Source organism: Microchirus variegatus (assembly GCF_963457635.1).
Source record: "Microchirus variegatus genome assembly, chromosome: 10".
Lineage (NCBI taxonomy): Eukaryota > Metazoa > Chordata > Actinopteri > Pleuronectiformes > Soleidae > Microchirus > Microchirus variegatus.
In genome coordinates, this window is record NC_139811.1 from 10077121 (window position 1) to 10101675 (window position 24555).

The following is a 24555-nucleotide window of genomic DNA, read 5'->3' on the forward strand; positions in this document are numbered from 1 at the left end:
TAAGCAATCCAGACCTCTGATGTTGACTCTACCTTCGAAGGTGGTGGAGGAGTAGGAGGAGACTTGATGGAGGAAAGATTATGTTCTGATAGAACACAGCCAGAGAAGCAGGGGGAGTGAACCGACTTAAGAGAAATCTCCGCTCAATCTGTTTTCTCTGCCCTCCGTCTCTCCCCCGAGGCCTCGCTTATATTCCATCTCCTTGCCTTTCCATACCTTTTATCCCTTTCCTACCCATTTTGCATCTGAGGCAATACCCGATCCACTCCCATGTGACGCTGCCTCTCCATGAGCTTTGAGATTCAGTTGCTTATATATGTAGAGCGTAGATGTCTCTACAATGTTCACAGCAGCTTTAAAATAATGTTTTATTTCTCCTTGAAAAAATAGCTTTTTTCCCATTAAAGAGCGAGGAAGAAGAAGGGGATTAGCTCATTTGTGATATATTGCATAACTAAAGTGTGAGGCGGCACACATGTCGCGAGTGTGCATGCGTGTGTTTTTGACGTAGGGTCCTGTCACGATTTGCCTTCACGACTTCAAGTGATTTGAGTGCGAGAGGCCGGTGCTGAGTGTAATGCAGTTAGCACAGATGAGCTGCAGGGAAAACAATGAAAAAGAGTTACTTCTTCAGCTAAGCCCTAATCCCCGATTTCCACTGGACCCGTTACAGCCGGGGCACGTCAGCGGCGCGGTCGCTGTTGCAAATAGCTTCCATTCTAATTTCCACTGGGCGCGATGCAGCACGTCTCAGCAGCGTCCCAGAAGCGGCTCGCCGAGCCAAAGTGCTTTCGATAGGTAGCAGTTCTGTTTTTGCCATTGCCGCTGCTGTACCACCTAAATTTCAACAAAGCAGAGCGCACCAGACAGGAAGTCGACACAGACTCAAAGTAAAACACTTCCGCCCCCCTTTCAAAATAAAAGACAATATGCAGGTCATATAGCCTATCACAACTTCACATCAACATTCAATTAATCAGAGCGTCTCGGAGAGTCATAATGTACCACGAGAGACTGATTGTTGAAGTGGACAAACATAAAATCATTTATGACACCAGATCAACAGTTCTTACACGTCGGAGAATGAAAAGAAGCTGCGTCGTTGTTGTTTCCTTTATACACACAGTCTATCGCGTCCGTTCGAGATTATCGCGTGATCTTCCGTGAATACCGCTGGCTTCCAAGGCACGGTGCCGCTACCGTAACGCGCCCAGTGGGGATTGGCGCTAGGCAGAGGACGAAGCAGAACCACGCCGCTGGCGTGCCGCGGTTGTAACGCGTCCAGTGGAAATCCGCCTTTAGTACGTGTGGAAAAGGCCTTGAACTGTTTATTTTGCTGCTGTTTTTTTGACTTTTCGGTATGAACCGGTGCGTCAAAGCACCACTTGCGAACAATGAAATACTAAGCTGTATTTGCTTTGCTGCTTTAAGTCTGGTGAAATACTGTCATTAGTCATATTCACTATTTTTTTTCTTATCTTGGCTCGTTTTCTATCCAAAACATTTTGTTGTCCTGGGATTTTAAACTCTCCCTTTCTTCTTTTTTCCCTCCCCTCCCTTTCTTTGTAGGTCCAATATGTCTCTTTCCCCCAGGGATAGCTCTTTCCCTTTTTCCTTTTACCTGTCTACACTTCCTTCCAATCTCCAATCCCCCACCCTCTCCCCAAACACACACACTCTCCCTCTGTCAGTTCCTATTCCACTTGCCATGCTTGTGTCTCTTAATCCCGCTCTCTTCCCTGGGATAATTTCGGTCCTCTCTCCCTCTCCCTTCCGCTCTCTGGCAGCAGATCCACTGTTGTCCTCTCTCCTCCCCTCCCTCCCGCTCTTCCTGCCATCCTCTTCCTTTCTTTACCTCCATCCATGCCTTAGTACTCCCTCTTTTTCCTCTTTAAATCAGCCCCTTTAGACTGCAGCAGCACACATGTTCCAGACATGCTCACACAAAGACGAGGATGTGCAGAGACATTAGCTCAGTAATTACACACACACACACACATATGCCTATTCCGACCTGCTGACTCAGTCAGCGTTAATGCTCTCATTTGTTGGACTGACAGGCATTTTGGGAAAAGGAAATTGGCACGAGGAAAAAGAAGCAGAATGTAGACTGGAAGGGACTGGGAAGGGATGAAAAAAAATGAATATGTAGGACAAGGGAGGCAGTCAAAGAGAAATGAAAATGTTTGACAAATCTGGGATGTAAAGAGGGATGAACTGATAAGAACGAGCTGAGGATGGAGATGCAGGGGGTGGAAATTAAGGAGAAAGAGGCAAAGAAAACAAATGTGGGACAAAACGGAGAGAGGAGAGACTGTCAGTGACACATGGTGATGGAGAGGAGGAGAGTGAAAGGGAGAGTCAGCAAACACTCATTTACCCACGAAGGACAAGCATGTGTGTGTCTGTGTGTGTGTGTGAAAGAGAGAGAGGAAGGAGGAGGAGTGAGCGAAAGAGGGAGGAGTGAGGGAAAGAGAGAGAGCGGGAGCCTGTGTATGTGTAGAGAGAGAGAGATATTGTCATCCAGTCCTGCCAGATAACAGCAGCAGCAGTGAAAGCATCAGCAACAGACGGAATCCAGACGCAGAGCGAGCCAGCGAGGAAATAATGGAATGAAGGAGAAGAAGAAGAAGAACCAAGAATGATGAAGAAGCAGCAGCAGCAGCAGCAACAAAGGGGCAGGATGGAATAAAACAAAAAAAAGAAAGAAAGAAAAGAAGAAGCATTTTATTGCTCTTCACACGTCTGTTTGGAGCATCCCATAAAGCAGAGCACCAGTGAAAACACATACATATGATATATATATAAAACTCCTATACATATATATCAAATTATGCCTGTTTTCAAAGAAGCTGAAGCCGGACACGGACTCAATCCATTGCACGGAGGATAATATGCAACATTTGCTCAGAAAGTGTTGCATATTATTGCTTTGAGATTGTTTTTTTTTGCTCAGTGGAGGAAAATTAATAATACATTGATGCCAATGGAAAAATTTGAAATCTGAAAAACTGGCAAGTGAGTAATTAACTACAATATCAACAACAACAACAACAAAGAGCTGCCGTTGCAGATAGTCCTAGATTTAAAAAAACAAACAAAAAAAAGAACCAAGAGGCTTCTTTTGAAAACAGGATATTTTTTGATCCGTCCTCGTTTGTCTGTCGCATCTCCACTTGTCTCTCCGTTTCGTCCCGGTTGGCTTGAGGAGCGATATTCCCCCCGCGAGGTGCTTGTGCAAGTGCGTCGCCGAAAGTGCAGAGGGCAATCCACAGGCTCTCTGAGCTGGTGTTTCGTCAAGGGGGTGGGGGGCTAAAAGAGAGGAGGAGAGGGTTTGAGGTAAATAGTTGAAAGGGAGATGCAGGCAGCAAAGATCAGAGGTGGGATTGAGTCTCGAGATTAAGATCGAAGTGTAAACACAGAGACTTAATCAGGAACTGAGCCAAAAGCGAGCCAAGGGAAGGGAGCGAACAATCCGCTTTGTGCTCCAAGTCATTCCACCGCTTTCTCTCTTTTTTTTACAGCTTCTGTTGGATGCAGCAGCACTAAGACATTTAGGTTTGAGAATCACAACATCAGCCCTTCCCATTCTCCCTCTCTCTCCCTCTTTCCTCCTCCCCTTTCCTCTCCTTTTTTTCAGCCTGAGCACTTGAAGGGCAGTACTGAGTGGGTGATAGACAGAGAGTACCCAGCTGGTGTCCTGGGTCCTTTAGAGACCCAGGGATTCCACACAGGGGGGTGGGAGGGAAAGGAGAGGAGTAGAGGGGGGTCTTTTCAGTGGAGCAGCAGCAACAGGAGACACGCTGAGCACAAAAAGCCAACCGGACTCCTCGTGTGTGTCACTAGAAACCTACAGTGACACTGACAGACCACTGTCAACAGAGGGATTTGTGTGTGTGTGTGTGTGTGTGTGTGTGCGTGACAGGAAAAACACGATGGAAGACGGACGTTTGTGATCGCCATAGGATTTCAGCTTGGCAAGATCACGGAGTTATGTTTTAAAAAAGTGTAGAGCAGCTGTGTTTTTTTGTTTTTTACCTGTTGGAGTTTTGGCTGGAAGCTTACAAAATAAAAGCGGACTATTCAATCATTCACTGACTGAAACTGGAGCCACACTTCTCAAAGAGGGAAATAACATTTGGCAAGCAAAGTGGACAAAGGTTGGCGGTGAGACGATGCCCACCACAAAAATAAAAAAGCTTCCACTGAACTGTGACACTGAAGGTAGCAGCAGGATAAATGCAAGTTAAGTCTCCAGACTTGAGCTTTTAGAGTCGTTATCCACTCAGGAATATGAGTCCATCTCTGGAGTAAAACGAAAGCTTTTCATGCTGCAAGTTTGAGAGGAATCTGCAGCCTTGTTTTTTTCTGCTACTGACGTCAGGAACTTTGAATTCTCTCTCTTGACGGATTATTCATCCACTCAGCAAGGGGTCGGGGAGGGGGGGAGCTTTTTGCTGGAAATGTCAGTGGCACGTCCGTTTGTAGGTATCATGCTCTCCTAAACGACGTTCCCTCCCAATCTGCCGTATTTGGATTTATCTACAACCTCCTCTGCTGTCAGCGCAGTGACACATGGCTTTTGTGAAAGGGTGACATTTCCTGAAATTTAGAATATCACACACTTGGAGCTGCAGCAACTCATTTACAGTGGAGCAGGGACTGTGATGCTGTCTGTGCTTGTGAGCACCTGCTCACCAGGGACTCATTCACTCCTATTAGAGGCATGTTAAGATGGGAGATTGATTTCTTTCACCCACTTGTTCCTCTGCCCTTGGACAACAATGTTCTGTAACTATGTGTAGTAATAACTCCCACTGCACTAATTGAGCGGTGTTTTGTTTCTCTTCTGGGCACAGATAGAGACACGTTTGTGCCGTGTTTTCTAATAAATCAGTAAAGATTCAGAGTTTATTATTATTTAGCGTTTTTGGATATATTGGACCTTCTTTTTTGGAGCTTTTAATTGGGTCACAACACAACGGAGCGTGAGATGGCCATCACCATGTATCCACTCTTGATGAGCTTCTTCCTGGCTATTCTCCTGGGTTTGACCTCCCTGCCTGAGCTGAGCTTGCGGTCATCAGGTCAGGCTCTGGCCCAGGTCTTCAGCAATAACCAGACTACAGAGTCCTCTATGGTGCCAGAGGCTGCCCTGGCCACACCCACACCAGACTTGGAGGACAAACCAGCACCAGCTGGCAGCAACCGATGCTGGGGTTACTATGATGTCATGGGTCAGTGGGACCCGCCGTTCAACTGCAACGCAGGTATCTACATGTTCTGTTGCGGCTCCTGCTTTTACCGCTTCTGCTGCCAGTTCAAGATTCACAGTCTGGACCAGACTTCCTGTTCCAACTATGACACGCCGGTGTGGGCCAACACTGGGAAACCCGAGACGCCCGTCACTGAGGCTCAGCTGCCGCCAGACCGGGATCGGACCCACATGATCGTGTATATTATCTGTGGAGTGGTGGCCATCATGGTGTTGGTCGGGATTTTCACCAAGCTCGGTCTGGAGAAAAGTCAAGGGAGACAGGCTGACATGACCAACTCCAGGTAGGAACTGAGAGATGTGGATGGATGATTGAGATGAAGCAGAGCCATTTTAGCAGTTTCCCTGTGTCCATTTAGTATGCTTAAGATTTACTAACTGACTTCTGATTGGAGGCTTTGACTTTTTCCAAACCAAAGATTCAAAGACAGTCAGATATTTTACTTGCCCACGTACACGGATGTGTATTGTACACTTGCTGTTGGTCACATATTTGTATGTGGATCTAAGACCATACAGTAAGAACCTCAAACAGTCTGATGCACTCGTATGCTGTATAGTTTGAACTCCAATAGGATTTCAAGGCTCAAGTTGGTGTTCTTTACCCCACAACTTCAAACAGATATCAGAATTTGAATCATTAACAGCCCTAACGGATGTGGATGTTATGTCATTCATAGAATTTCTGAAATGCTGCACATTTTACACAGTTTACGTTTCAGATCAGCCCGTTGAGACAAGGGTCTACAATTGGATCAGATATTAAATCAATTATGTATTGACGAGTTAATTACTAAAGTCATTAAAGTATTAACAGTAATATACAATCCATTACTCACTGAATTACTTTCATAATTCCGGATCTAGCTTCATGTTTCTCCTGGAGACTCCTGATGATATCATGTTTGGTGTTTTTCGTTTTGCTTTGAGGTGATAATGGGTGTGATTTCTGTGGACGAGTGATACGATTGTGTTGTTACGTCCATGAGGGAGCAGGCGATGGCCACAGTGACAGAGAAGCACCTGAGTGAGGTGAATCAGAAAGGTCGGAGGCTCAAAAAGACAGATGTCAGGTGAACGTACTGGAGGATTATAGTCCATTGTGTTGTCTCTGTATTAGTACAGGCATTTTCCCAGTGATGGGGGGGATTGATTGCTGTGACACAACTATGACTTTGGCAACGTGCAGCCTCCACTCAACAATGAGAAGGGAGAGGGTGGTTTTGGGAAGGGTGGGATATTGATCTCACTGGAGTGCAGCCAACAGCTAATTCTAATACAGAGAACAGGATTGTGTGTGTGTGTGAGAGAGAGCTTCTGTAGGGGGATGGGAGCGTTTGACTTGGTCAGCCTATTTGGTGATAAGGGTTGGCTAATGGGAGCTTATTCAAAACGACTGACCTCATCATAGAGGTTTATAAAATATATGAAGTGTCCCGGTGCGGATATCGAAGCCAATGTTTTATTTGCGTTGAAATCGATGCAAAAATTAACCTGATTTAATGCATCAGTAAACATTTTCCTGACAGGTTTATGGTCTCAATCAATTAAGGTCTTCCCCTAAAAGGCATGATCGCTATTTTTTGTAAATTACAGTCCTATTTACACCGAAATGGGGCATGGACGCCATGTGATTGACAGCTCGTATTATCCATTGGGTGGTGATGTGCTCAGTTTCTTATGGTTTAAAAAAAATCAATATGGCGTTGGCCATATTTCATAAAAAAGTCGGTGATGTAGCGGTGGTGAATACCACTTGGTCCCCCTCTTCTCTAGCTACCTCAATGTGTAGTACATCGTTGCAGGCAGAACTAAAAGTGAGTGAGATGGTATATTTGTATGTACTACTTGTATGTAGATAATAGAATGGATGCAACTACATTTATTTATATATATTATTATGTATATTTACGTTCATGTTTTCAATGAATTTGTTTTTTAAATAATCGATAACCCATGGCATCACCTGCTTATCCTATGATAATTTAATAGTTATTACTACATTATCACACACACACACCAGTTAATAACATAGATTTGGTTTAGGTGTTGAGTTCATAACATTTACATAATAATCTAGTTTACTATCATCTGCCACTCTGGGAAGAGTCCAGCTTTATGAAAGTTTAATATTTAAAATATTTAGGCTCTGAAACCCCGCACAGGTCAGATGTGGGTGGAAATCTCATTAGACGTATGAAGATCTTGTTAAGTAGGCCGTCGGCGTGCTACTGCTTTGCTTGAATTTCAGATGTGTGTGGTCTGTATATCTGTGTCCAGACAGACCCCAACTTGTTTGCCACGATTCAACGTGAGCAAAATATGTATGTAGTATGTTCTAGGGTTTTATGAAGGTGCTTTCGTGAGAGGAACCCCAAAGCAGTGTGTTTAATTTTCACACATAAAATCAAAATGGCTCAGAGACGGAGCGATGGCAATAAGGCGGGAGAGGAGAAACACAAGGAAAGAATCAGGGGCAGATGGAAGAAAGTGCTGGACTAATTTTACCACCCTGTTGTCTCTGACATTGATTTACACTGGTTTAAAACTGCTAACCACTATGGTTACAGTATGAGATCCTGAGAAAGGTCAGTTCACTGACGCATTAGGAGGTGACGGCGATAAGGATAACGGGAGAAAGTTGTACAAGAGAGTTAGAGGTGCTGATGAGTGAAGGGCCCGGCTGTTATAATTCTGCTGATTCAGCATTTAAAGCTGTGGATGACTGGTTAGCTCTGCAGTTGGGCAGGATGGATAATGATTGCCTGAACCGGTCTTTTAGGAAGGATTTAAACGACAGTTTCACTCTTCAGGGCTTTCAAAGAACACCTTAGGCATTAAATAGTTTTTTTTTTGGTTGCCTATTCTCTTTCACTGGCAGGACAGGAAGTAAAACAATTAAACACATAATGACCATAATTATTTAGGTGGTGAAAATGTGAATGCAAATCCGCATTGGCCAAATAAAACAATATTTATTGTTAATAAGACTGCGGCGGTCTGTTTATTAAAGGAAAAGAGCAACGCTACAAATAACCAGCGTACGTGTGTACTGCGTATGTGTGCCTCTGTTTTTAAAGTTTAGCGTTACTTTACAGTCGTCATGGAAACGCATTGTGCGTTAACGTTGACGCCGTTAACCACAGCTATCGCGTTAACACGCCCAACACTGAAGAAAATATTCACATTTAAAAAGCTAAAACAATCAGAAATATTGTTTTAATCTTGTAAAAAAAGCTTCAAACCCATTAATCTAATATCAAAATAGTTGACGATTCATTTAGTAATCGATTGTTTCAGCTCTAATTTGACCACAGTTGTGAGCGAATATATATGCGAGTATATATGAGTGCAGTCATTGTAATCTCTTCTTATTGTCTGTGTGTGTGTGTGTGTGTGTGTGTGTGTGTGTGTGTGTGTGTGTGTGTGTGTGTGTATATGTGTACAGTTATGTATGTGTGTGCAATCCAACAAAACAAATCCTGCCAGAAATCTGCCAAGACTGTAATGCTCGTGGGTAAACCTCAGGTCAGGCAATCACAACAGGCAGCAATGCAATACATAACACACACACATACACACACTCGCACACTCTCACTCACGGACCTCTCATTATAAGCACACAGTGCCCCTCCTGTACCCCCTCCATCTCACTTCTTCTCATCTCACAAGCGGCTGTTTGTATTTTTGCCTTTAGTCTGTCTGGGAAACTGCTGCAAAGCGGAATTAGGAATGAAGTCTGTCCTTTGATGCATGATTCAGGAGTTAGCGTTAATAGCATCGCAATGCTGTTTCTCGCCTCCGCGAGCTGAAAAGTAGAGGGGCAGAACATGTAAAATGCAGTGTACGGGTTAATATTGCAGCAGAGGTTTAAAGCTGACATTTTTGCATCAGCGACCCTTCAAACTATGTAGAAGTGAACATCACTAACTCTCTCAGTGCAGGTGGTGCCCTGCTGTAAGACCACTGCAGCTGTAATCACCGCAGCCGTTGGAATTAAGGCGTTCGCCAATAAATATTGTGCACAATACACTTAAGGTGTATTTGTTGGCTGCAGCTACTGGTGCATTAAGCCATTTAGAGACAGTAAAACAATACTTAACAGCGAAAGGCACAAGATATCTAAATGCATTAGTTGAATCCAGCAGGGTCAGCATCAAGTGAGAACAACATTAATTAACAGGTAAATAAGACATTTAAAATAGGTGCACCCTTGCCAACAACCGAATAAAGGTAGCTAATAAAGTTGCAGCCTGTCTAAATTTATGGGAGAAATCAATGATGTATGTTGATGAAATAAAATGCCCATTAAGTGCTATATCCATACTACTACTTTTTAATGTATTATTATTAAAAATCATCATTTTAGAGCCCCCAAAATGCAGGCTCTTGTTTAGTTTAAAAACTGCATTTTAGTGACGCAGTTTCCCAAATTCACTTCATGTTTGGTTCTCATCGGCCACAATTTTCAGCTTCACCTTGTCCTCTTTCAAATAAAAGAAATACCTGCTTTGAATTTTCATTATAGTTGTTTCTCGCCAGTAGTTCTTTCTGAAAATAGAGAATAATCTTCTTGTGATCACCAGCACATACAGCACTGTGCAAAGTCTTTATATTTGATATTTAGCAATGTTATAATGACCATACAGTATCATTATATCCAGACCATATGGGAAACATGTATGCGGTTTTAAATTAACATATATCTCATAGAAAAAGTGTGAAGTATTTAGTGTGACCTAACCTTACGCATGACTCTCTTAAACCTGGGGTGGAACCTTAATTCATGTTATTATTGGTAAAACCTGTTTGTCCTTCAGTTTCATGTTGAGAAATATCTGCTGTGTACACCAGGTTTATTCAAGATATGCTTTGAGCATCACATGCACATGTTGTATGAGTTAGCTAGACCGACTTTCAGTCACATGATTCCAACTAGTGGTTCCCTGAGTCTTTTGCCCACTACTGTATATTTTGTAGGTGCGTTAGTATGGACACAGAACACACCTGAAAGGGCACTGACGAGATACAGATTTTTTTTTCTACACTGCATACCTCCAATGTGTTGGTATGGACGTTTACGCAATGCTTCCTCTAGAGGGCAGAAAAGAAAGAATAGAGTTTCTTCTTTTGTCTGGAAAAAAGTTTGTTTCCAACTTTTTTCTGTTCTATAGTAATCGGCATTAGAAAATGATTGAATGCTGATTTCACCAGTTTTTGACCAAAAAAAACAAGAAGCATTTCAAGCAGATCAGTGACTTTGAGGCTAATATCTTTTCCTTTATTGACACCTCAAACATCTGAACAGGGTTTTCCTCCTATAAAACACCAAATGAAACACTCATAAATGGGCTTTTGATGGCAAAACAATAATTTATTTACAAGATTTGTCAGTTGAGTTGGCCTTGGTGACGCGCGGCGTGAGAAATCCGGCACTGCAATTGCAGTGAACGTTCGGAATCGAACGTGGCAGCGAAAGCGTTAAGTTGCAGGTATCAACAAACATCTTTATTAAGAGAGATCGACTGAAACGGGAGTTGATTTCATAGTGCTGGAATATAAGATCTCTAAATGTAAAGTCATCCCATTAATGGGGAATATTACTCTTTGGTGTCTGGCAGTCGCTATCTAGCACCTTTTACAGTTGTTTGACTGCCCTTTAGTCGTTTTCCCGACTGATTGAACTCTTTGAGTCTATACTGCCCCCATGGTTTGCAGTGGTATTGTTCTGTTTTGTCCGTCATCGTAAGCTCCCCTGCTCACAATGACAAAGTATGGGCTCTCTGACTTTTGTGTAGAGTAGCAATGAGCCTTATGTCATGGAAGTCATCAGCATATAATATTATAACATATATTTGTCGCCATCATCACTGACAATATCTCACGTTGATCATCGTGAGCGAGCTGAAGTGTTTTTCTGTTTTGGTTGACCACTTCATAGCGGACTCTATAACTGTTCCTCCACACACACACACACACACACGGTATCACATACTGCTCATTCTCTTCAACAGCATTGTACCACTTATCATAAGTTATTCCTCCAAAGGGCCATGTGTTCAAGGGCAGAGACGATTGAATGACCCACTGGGGATCTAAACAATCATTTCCATCGGCCGTTCTATTCCTTTACTGTATTGTGTTTCATCAACGGTGCTTTTTGTTTCCGTTATTGTTCAGCCACAGCGGCGCTTTTCATCACCGCTTGTGACGGGTGTTTCGAGCCAAGAGATAAACATGGGCACGCCGCCCCACATTTTCTGAAATGGGTACAGCAGTGGCCAGATGAACATTTAACTGTGAGCTTTGTTGTCTGCTTCACAATGGAGGAAAATAGGCTTTTTTTTTTTTATCTTCCAGGACAAAGACATTTGCTGATTAAAATTTCAAATGCAAAGTTGACCGCAGAACTAAGAAACTTGGGCTTCATCTCCACTGTACAAGCTGTTGCTGCTCCCACCTTAGATTTAGAGGCACTTAAACAACCGGGTACAATTTGCCCTGTTGAGATAAACCCGACCCAAAATAAACTTTGAAAAAGGTTAAGGTGATAATTATGAATGTTTTTAAGTCTGGCTTTTTTTTTTTCTTACAATCACATTGTTAAGCATTTAGTTACTGTCTACAGTTCCACACATTTCAAGGTCAAAGAGATTTTTGGTGCTTGTTGAAATATGATTGAAATAGACTTTTTGCACTTTCTCTCTCTCTCTCTCTCTCTCTCTCTCTCTCTCTCTCTCTCTCTCTCTCTCTCTCTCTCTCTCTCTCACACACACACACACACTTTACACACACACTCTATTATTAGAGACCGTAGTGAAGGTTTTAGATGTTTGGGACATTTCATTAGGTTTTAATCAACTGAGAAATCCAATCAATAAGATTAGCTTTACATCACACTTAAACAAACAGCTAACATGACATTAAGGCCCCATCCCAATTCTTCCCCTTAAAATTTCCACTTGGTTTGGAGTGCCCTCAACCGTAAATTCCCCTCGTTGAGGAGAGTGGCTTCCCTATGGAATTGGGACACCGATATATGCAAATTAGCGTAGTGACCGTAACGAACGTGCTAACCTACGTCACATGTTGGCAATTCTACCGGTGGAGCGTACTACTACTCTCTCTAAGCACTCGGCAAATAGCCGCTAGCTATCTAGTTAGCTAGTTAGCTAGCCGCTTTCATAAATCGTCAGTTATTTTCTGACATTAGTGTTCTCCTCTGGATATATATCAAAACATCAACATATTATCAACATATTCCAACAATTGCTGAAGATATACGTACAACGAAATTGTTCCTCTGCAGATGTGGCCGCCGTCTTTGTTGAAAAAAAAAACTCAGCCGGCTCGCTGAATTCGCAAAGCAAAAATTGAGGGTTAGAGGAGGTATTGGCACAGGGCCTAAGCAGCGGACTTTAAGTCACTGCAGGTTCTCCTGCAGGGGTAGGGGTTGGAAACGTCAAATGGGATTGACTGTTAGAACTGGATGGTGTGTGTGCCACAGAGTCAGCAGTATATCAGCTGTGTTGTGATTGTAACTCCACACCTCACCTCAGTGCGGCAGAGCTCAGTGAGACAGATTGTTGCAGAGCACGTACTGTAAGTTCCTTACAGCTCAACTGTTACTACGGCATCAACTGATTTTTATATATCGTCTATTCATGCCAACACTTTATCTGCCCCGTATCCTATTATTCACTCTCCTAGATATTCTTCACACGGAATACTGCATCTGCATAAAGTGGCCTGATCTTCTGCATCTATATGAAGAATGTCTATTTAGTGCTACTTTTATACCTCAAAGTTTGAGTATCCTATCCTCAACCACTTTCAATCTACTTTCAACCATGCCTTCTCTTCATCTTCCTTCTTAGCCTTTTTTTTTGTTTGTTTTAATCCAAAAACCCAAAGCTCAATTGTTCTGATTCCATTTGAATGGGTTAAAATCTCTGAAATTGGATTGGATCGCATCACATGAGTATGAGGCGTTAAAAAGTTTTAACAATTACCTTTAATACACTGATCCCTGACTTTAGGATATGAGTAGAATCTGGGTGGATTTCATGGATAAAATTTAATAAAACTTTAAGGTTAGTCGAATAATGTAAAAATAAATTACCCCACACAACAGGCTGTTATTTTTGACTATTATTATTATTAAGAGACGTTGTAGGAGGATTGTGTGAGCGACAATCTTTTCTCAAACGAAGCTGTGCGAACACAGAACTGAGTGAACTGAGTTCATGTTGCGTTGTGTATCCGTGTTAGTGTGTACGTTTCTGTTGTGTGTGTACGCATATATTGTACATGTGAGTTGTGTTAAACGCGGTGGTCCCTTTTTTTCACTCCAGTGATTCCGGTAATGGTCTTGTCTCTGCGGAGTGACGCTGGTTCCAAGTCGTCCTGACAGGAAATCAACCGCGTACATGTAGCTGTTTGCTGGAGCGCACACAGTAACAAGCATCACCACTGTCTGTGGACTCTGTAGCTGGTGATTTCTAAAGTCCTCAAACTCGCCACTTATTTAGCCTTCTTATCTATCTGTCTGTTTGCCTGTCTCATTTCTTTATTTCAAACATGTAAAGTAAAAAACCACACCAGTAACTAAAAACTTATTGCATAGTACATGTTTGACCATTAGACATTTTATCATTCTTAGTTATTGGACCCTCAGGTCACCAGTCCATCACAGGGCCAACATAACAGAGACAAACAACCAGTTTAGAGTTAACCCCCAATTAACCTCTGCATGTGTTTGGACACGCGGGAGGAAACCGAAGATCACGAACCAGCAACCTTCTTGCTGTGAGGCAACAGTGCTCCGCTCAGCTATTATGCATGTCTTCATTTCTTCACAATGCCAACCTTCCTTTTCATTTTTAATATCTTTCAGTCAGGGCCAGGATGAATTGTGGAATATTTCACCCAGATAAAACAGCTGTAACCCGAAGCACGTAGCATTGGATAATAAATCTCCATTTTTTTTATTTTTTTTTTGGTTAATGCAGTATTTAAGGTTAATAAGTTGACCTGTCACACATTTTGTGGGCTACTGACTTATGAAGGTGTTAATGACTGTATTTCTAATAGCCCGTAAGACGATAGCGAAGCTATATAAAAGAGAAAATTAATTTTAAGAAACGGCTTTCACTAATTCACCCAACTTAACCCTATAATGCCAAGGGTATCATTATGTGATGCATTCGTTTTTGAGCCCTCCACATGAGCAATGTGACCATTTTTTCCTTGACAAACCCAATAAAATGATGGGAAACCCGACAGAGAAACTTGACAGAGATGCAGCATTGGAGCATTGTGACCCGTTGTTTCAAATATGATACAAATCAAAATTCCTATATGGTAATTGATATTTGAAAAAAATAATAAAAAATAAATAAAAATAATTGTGTGTTTGTTCAGAAGGACCAATAGAGGCTCCAGTTTCAAAGAATTTGAATTTTATGTCAATTATTTAATGGTTTGAGCTTTACAGGGTTAAAGGGCGTCAGTGACAACCATGTAGCTTGACATAATGTGCCATACCTAAAGAGGAAAACCACTCTTACTCATTACAGTGTACACAGCATTGTCTAGATCCACGGTTCTCAAACTGTGGTGCGTGTACCACCAGTGGTACGTGGAGGGAAATCAGAAATACTCTTCTCCTGCATTTGCCGGGGTATGTGATCAAAGTGGAGCTCCAGAGTGCGGAGAAAATAAAAACTCCATTTGAATCTAATTTTACTATACCAGTGTCTGAAGTGTGAGGAATACAAGGAGGATGAGAGAAGAAATTACGGTATTGGGACTAAATCTGCCTCCTGTGAAATGTCCGCAGGTCTGTTTGTCACAGTTTCACTTTCTCTGCTTCGTTTCCCACATTTTCTTTCCCGCCTACCTTTGCACATTATGACTCTGAGCAGAATAATACCTTACAGTGGTAAGATAATATCTCCAATGTATTGCTACATACAGTAACTTCTGTTCTATCCACATTCATTTCCCCCCCCCAAAAAAAATAATTAGCTGCTGGTGCGTTTTGCCCTAAAGCATAGTGAAGTGTTGTGCAGGAATAGAAAGGAAACAAAAAGAGAAAGATGAATGTTGTTGATGAGGGAAAACTCACCAGGGATGGACCTCACTACTTTCCATTATTACCATTCATGTTCTGTTTGCTAGTTCTATTCTTATGCTTATGTTATGGCGCTTAAGTTCTAGCACTAATCGGCACGACTCTAGGTTACCAGGGTACCACACAAATTGTTTTCCATTACTGTAGTACGACAATATGGGTAGGGTCGTCATAGCACGGCTGCCGTGATGTAAATTCAAACGCGACATACAAACTAGTGATGTGCAAAAAGTGTATTTCATCATCAGTTAATAAAAGATGAATTCAGTACTTCCTGCACGACTAGAGCACAGATTCCATCTGTCACTTAACTGAAATACGGTGGCAGGGGTTGTGATTGGACTCACAATCGCCTCCTCTGTTAAATATTGAGATTTTAGAAGTCTTAGTCTTGCTTCATGTTGGAGATTAACATGTGTTTTCAGGATTTTCAAAGTTTAAGTTTAACTCATCAACAGTTCGGCATTGTTCGGTTTGATTCCTGTGTCGGACGTCTCTCTCCTGACTCTTCCAGCGACGACACTCTCTGACCAATCGGTGGCCATTTTAGTATCGGCTCATCTCGCTTTCAACCTTGCCGTAGCAGGGACTATCAGGTACTATTGCTCATTGAAGAGCAACATAAACAGAGTAGAGTTGAGCCCTGCTGAGCAAAGTCGTGCTAGAACTATAAAGTTGAAAAGCGCCAATAGTCTTATTCCCCCATTGGTCTTTTCCCTCTGTTTCTCTTTTGAACTGATGTATTTGTCTATCATGAACCTCTTTTTTCCCCTCTGGTAAAAGAAAATACAGTATATTGTGATACCAAAGCAGACTGATACGTGTAGTTGTAGGTGTCTAATGATCAGATTCAGAGCTGATTATTCACCGTGTCTAACCACGTGACTGAGAGCAGTCAAAATATTCCCAACACTTGTTGCTTTATGTTAATGGGTCTTTATTTTCAGCCTCTCATTCCTTGCATTACATCGACTCTCTCACACACACACCTGTACACACAACAACACAATAACAAACTGCTGTGTTGGGACCAATCTCTGTGCTGCTTTCTCACCGTTTGGGCTGAAAAGCGAAGCAGTTTATCTTCCTCTCGTATGAACACCGCGACAGCAGGAGACACAAGTGCATTTTCCTGTTGTTTTTTTTTGTCTGGCTGGTTCTCGTCCCGTAGTTTAGCTATTCATGCACTGAATCAGTCGACCAGAGACTTGGTAAAGATTGTATTTTTATTTTATAAAAATGGGTTATAATAATGAATTGTGTGTTGGTATGGCTCAACATCAAGTGTCTCAGCTGTGGTCGTGTTACTGTGTTCTTATTGAATGTTGATGGGGTAACATGCCATGACTACTGATCAGGTCTGTCATCCCCTAGAGGTTAATGACACACACACACACACATACACAAGATGGCTTTTTCTTCTTCAGCAGATCCGTGCTCCTCAAAGATTATCCTAAATGAATTTTCTTTTTCTTTTTTTCATTGAAAGCCTCTTTGCAATAGATGCATGTAATAAGTAAAGTACATTTATTGAAGTGCACAGGTGTTTTTCCTCAAGCCGTCTCGCGCTAAGGCTCCACTACAACTCAGATATGAATATTATTCCTTTTCACTCAACTACAATCATGATTATGGAAGCCCATTCCTGCCAGAAAAAAAAAGGTAAAACTACGCCTTGATAATAATCAGTCAAATTATGAGATGAACAGTAAAAATTAGATAGAGATAAAAATTCATAATATCAATAAACATGGCACTTTGATATTGTACTGTATCTTTGAGTTTTTAAATAGTTTACTTATATTTGGGACGCTGGAGGCCCTACCAGTGGCCAAAAGATGACTCACTCATGTTGTTGTGGTCCTCCTCAGTCTAAGTACAGGGGATGAAACATGCGATGTTGTCTTCCGCGCTCCTTGGGACGTCCCTAAATTCCTGGAATTGTTGTCTCGCGGAGCTCCGGCTTTGTCTGTAAAACACACGAGAGTGCTGGCGAGGGCAACGGTATCCGAAAACAGTAAGTTCGTGAAAAGTTCTGTTCTTGTCTCCAAAGTGCAGCACAGAGTTCTACACGATCTTCCAGCCTCAGAGGATTTATCTGTCCAGTGGATACATGTTATACTGTATATGACGGCAATGTGCCTGCTAGAGCCTGCAAATGATCACTTTTCCAAATGCTAACTGCTGTTAGCTCCCAGTAGCCTCTGTGGCTGATGTTTTTTCTTTTTCTTTTTTTTAAGAGATACTACTAAAGCGAGCGTTCTGAACAGGGCTGTTTTGTCAGGGTGATTGAACTGCTGTGGTGCTTCATCCTTATGGTATTTTGACCAAAGCATGTCACAAACATGTTCATTAGGACACCAGGGAACTAGGTTAACTTGGAGAAATAGGATATAATATGGGATCTTTAATATAACGTGGATTTAAATGAGTCCCAGTAAAGGCCAGCCCATATCCACGTAGCAGCACATGGAAACTCGAAATTGACCCCAGCCACAGGGGGACCATACCCAATATACTCCTGCTAGTGCCGGTCCCAAGCCTGAATAAATAGGAGGGTTGCGTCAGGTGGTGCATTTAGCAGCATAAACATCTCTGCCAAATGATTCCACTGTGGTGACCTCTAGAGAGGGAGAAGCCGAGAGAAAGACAAACAAAAACAAAATGCCCCAGAAACCAAATGCAACGTCATAGTTGCTGAACTGTTTTTGTCAGTAACGTCAAAGATAAAGAAGAGGGAAAAACACAATGGCTCACTTCAGTCTGCATTTTAATCTTGTTTATGTGAAAGATGAAAACCAGATTTGTAAAAGTGACAGCATTCAAGTTGTTTTTCCCCCCCGTGTCAAAGCTGTTTTGGAAAAATGAAACTCGTAATAGATGTCTTGACTGGCTTCCAATAAAACCTCACTGAATTTGTCAGGAGAAGGATTTAAATTCTGCTCAAAAATGTTTCTCTTGAATCCATTGCGGCTGAGCGAGGGATTATTCTGTATGTTGGTGGTGTACCAAGTTGATGACACTGGACTCTGGGGGTCACAGTCAATAAAACCACTACATGAATTTGTCTTCTCTTTGGATCTCATTAAATCCCCACTTCTCTCTCTACTTCTCTATTCAACTCACACTCGCACAGAAAGATAGAGACGTTTGTGCAGTGATTCTTCCTAAGCATTGAATTCCAGTCATTTAGACAGCCTAAGCAGAGCATTACCACAACATCGCAATGCCTAATCCTAACCTTAACCTAAGCACAACTCATATCTTAGCCTTAAACTTAACCAGTTCTTCTGAATTGAGGTTCTAGAACCAGGTTTTGGTCTACATTAGGACTACGGGTCCTGAGAAGGTTTAGTGTTTGCCAGAAAATATTATTAACCCTTTAACACCGACCGTTTTGCAGACGTCACTTTGCATTACTGTAATTACTCGACAGTTTTTGCTATCGGATTATTTACATTTTCTAGCCCTTTTATGGTTAAACTAAAGCAAGTCCTGACGTACATTCTGAGGCTTAGGTCTTAATGGGTTAAGGTGTAACGCATACATGACCACACCCACAGATGCACACAGTCATTATTTTTTTTTGCAATTTTGTGAATTTAAGGTCTTAAATTTGCTCAAAGTAAAAAAGAAAACAATCTTAAAGGTCCCATATTATGCTAAATCAACTGTTTAATCATTTGAATCCTTGTGTTTGGGACTCTGGAGGTCCTACCAGTCGCCAAAGTGTGAAAAAAGATGGCTCATCATCCTCCTCAGTCTAAGTATAGGAGATAAAACACGCGATGTTGATGATGTTGACATCCGCACTCATTGGGACATCACAAGGCGCTTAATCCCTGGAATTGTTGTCCCGCGGAGCTCCGATATGTCCGTAAAACACACAAGAGTGCTGGTGAAGGAAACAGTATCTGAAAACCGGAAGTCCGTGAAAAGTTCTATTCTTGGCTCCACAGTGCAGCACAGAGTTCTACACAAACTTCAAGCCTTAGAGGATGTATCTGTCCAGTGAATACATGTTATATATGGTGGCAATGTGCCTGCTAGAGCCTGCAAATGATCACTTTTCCAAATGCTACTAAACGGAGCGTTTTGAACAGGGCTTTTTTGGCAGGGTGATTGAGCTGCTGTGGTGCTTCATTCTTATGGTATTTTGACCAAAGCATGTCACAGACATGTTCATTAGGACACCAGGGAACTAGGTTAACTTGGAAAAATAGGGTAGAATGTGGGACCTTTAAATTTGGGTTCCTTAAGTGGGCAGATATCAGTGTTTTATGAATTGAAACATTTGAGAAACGCCTTGTTTTCTTTACAGAAGGTGCAACACGGTTTGCTGTATGTCTGTTGTCTGTGCTGAACAGGATTGTTTGTTCTTCTGCAGCCGGGGGTTAATAACACTGTGTTTGAGCTACAATGACAATCAATCAGGATTCAGCCCTGCAGTTACAATGAACGATGACACTATCACCGCACACAGGAGCCGCACAAGTTGTAACGTCGCTGCTCTGCCTGTTGTCACAAACAGAATATACTAAATGCAATATGTGGACCTGCATCTTTCTAAGTGCTTTGAAGGTTTCCTATTATCGCTGGAGATGTGCCCAGTTTTTTTAATACTGTAGCACTCAACTCCAGTCCAGTTTGAATTTCAATGCTTTTCTGCCGTCTCAATGTTGCCAAAACTGCAATGAGCACTGTCCTCAAATTATTGCTTTTGAACACAACTAAATAATGCATTTTGTTGTTGTAATCATTACTGCATTTATGCAATAACCCTAAATATGACTAAATAATACAGAGGCACTGGCCAGGGTTTTTGATTTCCAAATGTTAATAAGGAGGGATGTCCTTGGTGAGTGCAAATACTGCAGCAAAATTGACATTAAAGTGACTAAAACAGTGCAAATAAGATTTGGCGCGGGGTCAAAAACTGAAAGCACACACACACACACACACACTCGTATTTGGCAGGGCATGCAGTCGATATGTGTGTACTAATTACACTGATGTTATATCAGCCTTTCAAAGTCAGAACGATGCTACACTGACAATGCTTGAGGAAACCCTGTCAAAGAAAGAAAGAAAGAGGTAATGCACAGGAAAGAATGAGGGGGGAGAAAGAGACTTTGAAGTCTTGCCCTTGAGCTGGACTCTGAACCATATCCAGCTTTCATGAAATACCACAGACTTGATGGGAAATGACACGGGAACCTGGATTTCTTATTCCTGCTAAATGATGGTCATGATGTTCAAATAATAGCTCACCTAATCCATCCACTCCTCCCTTTCTCCACTCATTTCTTTTTAATTACATCACTTTTGTCCCCATCTTACACTCCTCGCCCTGCTTCCCTTTCCGCCTTCTCCCTCATCTGTTACTGTCCTTATTAATACTGAGGATCTATAATTTAAAGCCGTTATATACGTGCAAACGCATCATGGGTCTAAATTACTGGTTATACACTATGTTGTCTATATGTTTTAATGCATACAGTCTGCTTTGGCCACTCAGGCTCCTTGGCTGATATTACATGCCGCTTTTTCTGCACAGTCTGGAACCAAAACATACAAAAGGCCAGCAGTTGAGGATTTAACGACTGATCCAGGGACGTAATCTTCAAAGAGAATGTCATAGACGTACGTAGTCAGGCCGGAGATTATTAAAGTGCTTGAGAAAGTTGAGCTATTTCTATTTGAATTTACTTTTGTTTTGGAACATGGTGAGCATTTTATTTTTCAACCACTTTGTCCATCCATTCAAATACATCTGGAAAAGCACCGTTGAAAAGGTTGGGCTCACCTATACAATTTTTCCACGTTTTCTATTAAAAGTCACACTTTTATTCATCAAAAGAGTTGCAAAATGAATAGAAAATATAGTCAAGACATTGACAAGATTAGAAATAATGATTCTTATTCAAAATGATAATGTTGCCCTTTCGTCAAAGAACCAGCAAAACTGTTTTCAACTGTGCTAACATCATTGCACAAGGGTTTTCAAGGGTTTTCTAATCATCCAATAGCCTTCTAATGTGATTAGCAAACACAATGTACCATTAGAACACTGGAAATGGGCCTCTATACACCTATGTACATATGCCATTTAAAACCAGGCGTCGTTGTTTATAGTCGTTTACCACATTAACAAAGCATAGAGTGTATTTCTGATTAATTACATGATAGCTCACAATTAGACATCTTTGTTTTCTCAGACCAAATCAAGAGCTTTGTTGTTTGATGCTTTTAATTTTGGAATTGGAAGAATGAACCCTTGCTGTATCTTGCCATACAAATTTCACGTCGCTAAAACTAGCAGTTTCAAGTTAGATTGACTGTTTTTAATAATAATTCTCTTCACACGTGTCCCTTATTTGAACGATCAGTCGAACGATTGCCAGTTGAACACATTTGAACACTGTTACTTTTCTTCTCTCAGTCCTCTGTGGATTAAGTGTCAGCACAGCACCACATTTCACTGTGATTGCACTTTCATTGATAAAGTGCTTCAGGTTTTTTTGAAGCACATTTTTTTTATTATTTTTTACCTCATAACTTACAGCCACGTGTTAAATGGATGTTTAAAACTTAAAAATAGTCAAGACAATGGGTAACTGTAGGTTGTTTAATGTTCAAAAATGGTCATCATAATCTGTGTTAAAGGAATAATCTCACATAGTGTGGGTATGACAGAGGGGTTTGCAAAGGCTAATGATTAAGAAGTAACTTGAGTTCCGTTCAGTTACTGCTCCTGGAAACGGACTTTCCTCTGTTCCACTCTTATCTTATTGCGGTTCTCGTACAAAAAGACTTTTCTTCGAAGCAAAATGTCATTTACAAAAAGAAATCAATTAAGAAAATAAAAATAATCCATATTCCTATCATCTTTCTTTACTTTCTTCCCCTCATTTCTTTGTCGATAACCTTCTTCTCTCCTTGACTTTTTTTTTTTTTTTTTACCTTCCCCATTCATTCCCTTGTTCACTTATTCATCAGTCTCCCCCCTCCTCCATTTGCTGTTTATCAGTGTGAAATATATAGAGACATTTGCATTCTATTCACACAGTTCCTCCCCTCCCCTACTTTTGAACAAATGAGTGCGATAAATCTTAAGAGGTGGGAGGATCGCTGTCTGTGCTGCATACATATCGTGGTGGAAAGGCAGATGTTTACTCTTCTCAAATAATTAATCACAGCGAGCATTAGCAGTTGTGACTGAAATAACCTGGTTTATTAGTCTCTCGACGCATCATAAGAGTAGGTAATGTATGCGGAACAATCCAAAGGAAGTAGCTGATGTGTTGTCAGGAAACATCATGGACGGAAAGCCAGATTGTCAGGGCGCAAGGAGTATGTGTGCGACAGGAGAGCGAGATTGAACTGGCGGATTTTTTAACAAGCATCAGTGAACGCATCACAGCAGAACAGAAACATAGCTGCGAATTACAGAGGTGACGAGAGAGACGTGCTGCAGCGGCGCAGTTTTCCCAACCTCTCGTAACCAAACCTGATCTACGCTTGTCGGCCACTTTTGCTACACCTGTTAAACTTAGCATCAGAATAAGGATGAAAGGAGATTTAAAGGTCCCATTTCATAGTTATTATAGTCCCTGGTGTCCTAATGAACATGTCTGTGACATGCTTTGGTCAACATACCATAAGGATGAAGCACCATAGCAGAAACGAAACTTAACGGACATGAAATGACATCAGCCACAGAGGCTACTGGGAGCTAACAGCAGTTAGCATTTGGAAAAGTGATCATTTGCAGGCTCTAGCAGGCACATTGCTGTCATATATAACATGTATCCACTGGACAGATAAATCCTCTGAGGCTGGAAGTTTGTGTAGAACTCTGTGCTGCACTGTGGAGCCAAGAATAGAGCTTTTTTATCACGGACTTCCGGTTTTGGGATGCCGTTGCCCTCGCCAGCGCTCCCGCTTGTTTTACGGACAAAGCAGAGCGAGACAACAATTCCAGGAATGTAGCACATTGTGACGTCCCAGTGAGCGCGGAAGTCAACATCACGTTTCATCTCCTGTACTTAGACTGAGGAGGACCTCCAGAGTCCCAAATAGAGGACCACAAAAACATTAGTGAGTGATGTTTTCTCACACTTTGGCCAACTGGTAAGGCCTGCAGAGTCCCAAATATAAGTATTGAATTGATTAAAAAAATTTGCATAATATGGAACCTTTACGTGACTTTAAATAGTTGAATTTGGACAGATGGGCTTTGTCTGAGTTTTTCCAGGAACTGCTGATCTACTGGGAGTTTCATGCACAGCTATCTCTAGGGTTTACAGAGAATGGTCTGAAAGAGTAAAGATCCAGAGAGCAGAGACTTCTCTGGTGAAAATACCTTGTTGATGCCAGAGGTAATAGCAAAGTGGCCAGACTGATTTGAAATGATTGAAACTGCTGGACCCAATATATAAGGTAAACATATTTATCCTTTTTATTTATAGCTAAGAGTTCTTTTTTTTCTATCATATATGACATATTTGCATCATAGGTATATTTTGCTGTTAATTTAGAATAGAGCAATGTGGAAATTTGACGTCAGCTCACCAACATAAAGGATAGAGTTAATTTTCATGTCATATCAGTGATATCAGCTTATTATGGTAGTGAATTAGTAAGTATTAATGTTCTGACAGCTTACATTAATGATCCGTGTTATCACTTTAACGGCCCACGCTTTAATGGCCCACAATGCTTTGCAGCTACATGGCATACATTCCATTCCTTGATGAACTCCCATGTGACCTTATTTCTTTTGTAAAAAAAAAAAAATGAAAAGCACAAGTGATGTAACTTCATTGTCATGTGCGATGTCGAGAAACTTCAGGGAAAGTTCAAAATGAAATGAATGTCGAATCAAATATTCAGTCCCTCGTTGCTTTGTCAACACTGCAAACTGAAAAAAAAAAATGCTTTTTAACGATGAAACTGTCTTTTCTGACTCTCGTCTCAGTCGCTGGCTCGTCTTCCTCCGCTCGTCTCTGTTGCATTTATAAAAAAAAAGAAGAAAAGATCATTTCAAGAGGCGTCTTCTGTCCTTTTCACAGCCCCCAACACTTGAAAGAGAATAAAAACAAAAGAGGGGAAGCTCCTTTATCACACTTACAACACTGCAGGC

At 41.5% G+C, this 24555-nt stretch overlaps 1 protein-coding gene across 1 annotated transcript in view; it reads left to right on the top strand.

Annotated features, from left to right (window-relative positions):
* Nucleotides 1-4993: 4993 nt before the first annotated feature.
* Nucleotides 4994-24555, top strand: part of LOC310933139 (protein shisa-8) — a gene marked incomplete at both ends in the record, with an annotated part of 87019 nt that continues 67457 nt past the window's right edge. Inside the window, one exon of the mRNA XM_083896560.1 lies at nucleotides 4994-5559. Coding sequence (XP_083752686.1) covers nucleotides 4994-5559 — 566 coding nt within the window. The remainder of the gene's footprint in view (nucleotides 5560-24555) is intronic.